The following is a 6,000-nucleotide window of genomic DNA, read 5'->3' as shown; positions in this document are numbered from 1 at the left end:
ACGTAAGCAGTAACTGCAGTGTCAGGAGCTGGTTACTTGCTGATATTTCCAGCAAAAGGCAGTTGAAACACTGCAAAAACGCTTTTATTTTAAAACTAGGGTTGTTATATATTTTTATGGATTATAGACAGCCTTTTCCTTACACTGTACTCACTTATATCCTACATGTATGATAACTTTCCAGTTACGTACATACTGTTGTATTGCTTACAAGTCTCAACATATAAATAGAAAAAAAATAAGCTGGAAACGAACAGGGATAATATAGCTATGGAAATAAATTCTCTCAATTCGGTCATTATTTTCCAATTGAAAAACTTGTTTATTATATTAGAATTTTAGATACATAAAAAAAACCACCCCATCAATGGATTGCCACTGTGTAGTCACAGTATAAAATTAAGTTATGTAACCATCATCTCTTTAAACTCTAGCAGCATATTTTACCAAAACTGCATTATAGATCTTACTCGAGGATATGCAGTTGTCATTTAGTGCTTTATAACCATATTCCCTTCAGAGTCCTGAGTAAACATTTTGTGCAGAGAAACCTCATCACACAAAACTGGAGTTCCTCTCAATGGACTTGCAACATTAGTCCTGTCCTGCAGTGGTACTGCAGGGCAACTATTCCTATGGGGTTCACTTATAAACCTATGGCAGATTACTCTGTTCCCTTGTGTATCCTGAGTGAACAGCTGACTGCCCAGCCAATGCGGGGAACATCTATTTGATTCTTGGTCATCCTTGGGCAAGTCATATAAATGCAGCGGGCTCTTCGTACCAGAGGCCCAACAGTCAGAGGATTTTACCAAGTCTTCGGTTTTCATTGGCGAATGATGGTTAAAGCACTTCATTTGGTTACCAGGTTTATCCAACACACAGCCAACTTCTTCACTTTGTTCTGAATGTGCAGACTGTTCTGCCTCTTTGTGCGAGTTAACATCCTCCTGGTACACAGCAGGTTCATCCACACTACACACTTGATTTAAACATGCAGATGTTCCTGTTGAAGGGAGAAGAAAAAAATAAATAGTATTTGAATAGTACATTACTTGAGATGAGACTGTTAAGCTTTAATACAAATCAATCATCGCTTGGATATGTGCAGGCCAAGTATTTTCTATACCAGCATTTACTTAAAAAATATTTTTTTGCCACAGACAGCTGAATTACTTCAGATGGTTGTAGCTTCTTGACAATTTGAGTGCCTTGACAAAGGTCTGAAAATCAGACCGAAACGTCAGACTTTATGTAAGAACACTGGTGGTATGTAATTATTAAAATGATTTTTTATTCCTGCAATGGTGAGTGCCCTCTAAAGTTTCATCTTTTTGTATACATGTGAACCGAATTTTTTTTTATGCGGTTACACCGAGGTTGCGCCCTGCTATGATGGACATATTGGAGTGAGTGCGGGTCTATATGGATTGTGTATAATCATACACACGGCCATTACATCTGAAACGATTCTCCGGAGTGCACATTTGTTGTGGATCTAAAACCACAATTGATAAACTATTCTTTGCGGAGTATCTCTCTCAATCAGATCTGGTAGTTTTTGGCCACATTCGGAACACTGTTCCCCTTACGAATTCGTGGAATATTTGTCCAATTTATCGTTTGCCAATTTTTGATTGTACCCCTGAAGAAATCCCATGCTAGGGACAAAACACGTAGGGTCTTTTTTGGTGACGTAATCCATCTGCCAACAGCAAGGGTTCCTACCATTGAGCTCACACCCTAGAGGTGATGGCGTGAATATCATCCCACCAAGGCATTGGATATCGGTAACATATTTTTTTTTCTTACATCAAATAAAAAAAGAAGACTTATGGTAGACTTGTCTTGATAACTTTCTTCAAGGTCCATAGTGATACCCATGGGATAATGTGGTTGGAGTGATCCAGGCACCAGTTAAGCTTTCAGCTCCCAGGATGCCTCAGGTCCTCCTACAAATATAATCACCCGTGGCATTCAGTTCTGTAAACAAGCCCAAGGCAGGAGATTGAAAGAGGAGAAAGAACAATCATACACCAGAAACACTCACAGAAAATGAGGGAATTCCGTGGCATAAGGAAAAATTACCCAATGCAGCCAGGTACGTCAGGATGGGTGCCCTGTGGACCTCGAAGTAATTAATGGTAAGTCTACCATAACTCTTAGTTTCTTCAAGGTCCATAGGGATACCATAGGAATGTCCTAAAGCAGTTCCCCTAAGTCGCCCAAAGGAAGCATCCTGAGAGGCAAAAGTATCAAAGGCGTAGAATCTAAGAAAAAAGTGTGGACAGAAGACCACGTGGCTGCCTTACACAATTGTTCAGAGGCACCACAACTAAATGCTTAGGATGGTCCCACAGATCTGGTAGAATATGCTGTTGCCGTGTTTGGGACAGGGAGATCAGCCTGTGTGTACACATGAGAGATAGTCACACGTAAATCGAGCCAGAGTGTTTGTTAGCTGGCCATTCTAGTTGTGAAAACCATATAGCACAAAAAGAGAATCTGATTTTCTAACAGTTTGTATGCTCCACATAAATATGGAGAGCACAAACTACATCCAGGGAGACTTCACCTACAGAAAGGTCTGGAGCCTGAAAAGCTGGAACAATTTCTTCCTTTACATGAAAACGGGACACTACCTTAGGAAGGTAACCCTTCCTTGTACGAACAGCTTTATCCTGGTGATGATCAAAAACGGGGATAGATGAGAGCACTGCCAAATCAGAGACTCTGTAAGTAGAAGAGATCACAAGAAAAAAGTGTCTTTGCTGTCAGCCACTTCAAATCTACAGTATCTAATGGGGAAGCTTGTAACCCTTTAAGAACCAAAGACAAATCCCACAATGCTACTACCAGTGGAACAAAAGGAGGCTGAACTCGCAGGACTCCTTGGGAAAAAAAATTCTAACATCTGGTAATGAAACAATCTTCTTCTGGAACCAGACTGACCGTGCATAAACCTACACTCTCAAAATAGCCAGGCGGAGACCCTGGTCCAACCCTGCCTGCAGGAAAGCCAGTATCCTGGAGATCCTAAACACCTTAGGACAGGGCTTGACAAATTTTTCAAAAATCTAGGAGCCAGGATGAAAGTGTAGGAGTCAGACCCCCCCCCCTTCCCCCCAAAGAAATGACAATAGTGTGTGAGGAGCACAGCTCTGTTATGCAATTGTTATACACACTGTACTAGTCTACAAAATGGAGGCTACCTCACTACACTGCACAGCTCCAGCTGCTCCACCCCCCCTTCCAGTAAGAACAGACCTCATTTTCACATAAAACAATAGTGCCAGACATTATTACAACTTACCACCCAGGCAACCAACCCCCACAGCACTAAAAGGGTAGCCCCTAGCATACCACCCTCCACAGCCACATTGCTCATGGGGTAGCTGCACAGCAAACAAACCCCCCCACATTACTGAGCAGCTAGCCAACCCCCCCCGACACAGCCAAACATCTCTAATGGCCACACACAACTAAGGGGGTACCCACTGGCAACCCACCACTCTAGAACCATCCAGCCTCCCAACCCCCACATGGTCACACGACTATCTCTTCGAAGCCGCTCAACAATCCCTGGTCACGCATAGACCCTCTTACCGGAGAGCTCTATGCAGCTGGAGTTAGGAGACAGCAGACATCCGGGACATACAGGAGGATCAGAGCAGACCAAGAAAAAAAAAAACAAAAAAAAAACCCAGCAGCCCGGGTCGGAGAAGAGGAGTCAGCATAGGATGGGATGGACAGGCAGAGCAGTCACCGTAGGCGACCCTCAGCACATGCACTCCTGTGCATGACATGACCGCCACAATACTACAGACATGAATCTCTGCTGGGGCAGACGAGGACCTGCTTCTGCCCTCCCTGCAAAATCTGGGAGCCAGGCAGCAAAGTCTAGTCGCCATGGTGACCTGGCCCCTGGGATTTGTCAAGCCCTGCCTTAGGATCATATTCCTTATGAGAACACCATTGACCAAAAGCATGCCAAACTCTGTAATATATGAGGGCAGAAGCAGGCTTCAGTGTTCAAAGCATAGTTTGAATTACAGAACTGGAAAAATCCTTTGCTTGTAGGATGGAAGATTCAAGAGCCACGCCTTCAAAGCCAGACAGGGCAAGTCCGGATGTCGGCAGGGATACTTCGTATCCTCTTCCTCTGTGGCAGGATCTGCTAACGGACTGTCTACCGACAGCTTCTGTATGCAAGTGCTTTGTATACTGCTCGAAGTTCCAGAATGTTTATTGGCAGATTACTTTCTCGATTTGTCCATCTCCCCTGGAAGGTACGATGATCTGTCACTGCCCCCCCATCCGTGAAGACTGGCACACATGGTGAGAAGCACCCAATTTGGGATCCAGAACGGGAGCCCTTTGTTTAGGTGCTCTTTTTAGCCACCACAGGAGGGAGTGATGAATCTCTGGAGTGAGAAAGATCTGGGACCATATTAAAATGATGCTGTCTGTTCCACCTGGAGAGAATCAACCTTTGCAGAGGTCTGGAATGGAACAGAGCATACACTACCATGTCGAAGGTCAAAAACAATTTATCCCAACACCTGCATTGCTGACAGAATGGACACTTAGTTTGCGTAGCAGCATGTGTATCTGCTTTGATAAGGCCCCAATCTTGTCCTCTGGCAGAAACACCTTGTGCCTGAGAATCTAGAAATACTCCCAGATGTACCATCTGCTATGTTGGAGAAAGTGATTTCTTCCAAGTGATGAACAAGCCATGCCTCTGGCAGGCTATGGTCAGTTGAAGATTGTGTTGCAAAATCACCGGAGTCCATGCCAATATCAGAAGGTCGTCCAGATATGACAATTCTGGACTCTGACGCCTGGGATAAGCAGTCATGACTGACATTTTGGTAAATACCCGGGGAACCGTAGAAAGGCCAAAGGGTAGAGCCTGAAATTGGCAATGTTGCTGAAGGACAGCAAATCACAAAAATTGTTGGTGGGATGGGATAATTGAATATCCATGCAAACCATGTAATCTCCTGGCTCCATAGCCAAAATAATTGACCAGAGAGTTTCCATTTGGAATATGGATAAATCTGTTGAGGGGGTTTTAGATTCAGTATAGGCAGATATGACTCATTCGGCTTCTGAACCAGAAATAGATTTGAGTTATAACCCCTTCCTTGTTGGGACACAGGAACTTGGACTATTACCCCTGCCTGTAGCAGGGAGTGAATGGCTTCCTGCAGAGCCAAGGCCTTGTCCACATCTGATGGAGGCTTTGTGGCAAAAGACTTCTGGCAGGGATGTCTCTTGAATGTTTGGGCATACCCCTGAGAGCCCACTTCTTGGTCCCAGTCATCTGTTTGATACAAAAACAAAACAAACCACCACAACACAACAGTAAACTGAAGTCTGGCCCCCACCCAGGAAACCCCAGGAGGAGGCCCGCTACATCAGGCCGAGGGTTTGTTGTCCGGCTTAGAAGCTAAATGCCTTGCCTTAGTTTGTCACTTTGACTTACGAAGACTAGTCGGCCTAGAAGAAGTCTGTACTTTTCAGTCCTTCCATCCTCAGGGAAGAGATAAAGAAACCTGCCTAGATCTACTATTTGACTTAGATGGCAGACCTGCTGACTTTGAAGCCGCCAGAGTAGAAATTAGGTTATCCAACTCTACTCCAAAAAGTACCTTTCCATGAAAAGGTAAAACTTCTAGCACCCTCTTTGATCCTGTATCAGCTTTCCAAGATCTTAACCAAAAGGGTCATGCGTGCAACTATGGATGCTGCAGATGCCTTAGAAGCTAAAATTCCAGCATCCACTGCAGCTCCTCCCAAATAGGAAGCCGCTTCCCATATGTGGGAGATATTGATCATCTGTTCTCTGGTAGCATTTGGTAGAAAAATTTCCAATGTCTCAATCTATTCTTTAACATCCTTAGCTGCCCAGGGTCCAGCAATAGCTGGATGGGTAACAGCTCCAGATGAGAATATTGCCTGAAGACATGCTTCAATTTTTTTTTTGCGGAATCC

The 6,000-nt window shown here is 44.1% G+C and overlaps 1 protein-coding gene across 1 annotated transcript in view; it reads right to left on the bottom strand.

The window, feature by feature from the left end:
• Window positions 1-298: 298 nt before the first annotated feature.
• Window positions 299-6,000, bottom strand: part of AUNIP (aurora kinase A and ninein interacting protein) — a 31,516-nt gene continuing 25,814 nt past the window's right edge. Inside the window, exon 4 of the mRNA XM_088442154.1 lies at window positions 299-1,006. Within this exon, the coding sequence (XP_088298280.1) occupies window positions 492-1,006 (515 nt within the window). The 3' untranslated portion in view covers window positions 299-491. The remainder of the gene's footprint in view (window positions 1,007-6,000) is intronic.

The sequence above is a fragment of the Taudactylus pleione genome, unplaced genomic scaffold (genome assembly GCF_031769625.1).
Source record: "Taudactylus pleione unplaced genomic scaffold, aTauple2 ptg000305l, whole genome shotgun sequence".
Lineage (NCBI taxonomy): Eukaryota > Metazoa > Chordata > Amphibia > Anura > Myobatrachidae > Taudactylus > Taudactylus pleione.
This window is presented reverse-complemented; position numbering and strand designations above follow the sequence as displayed.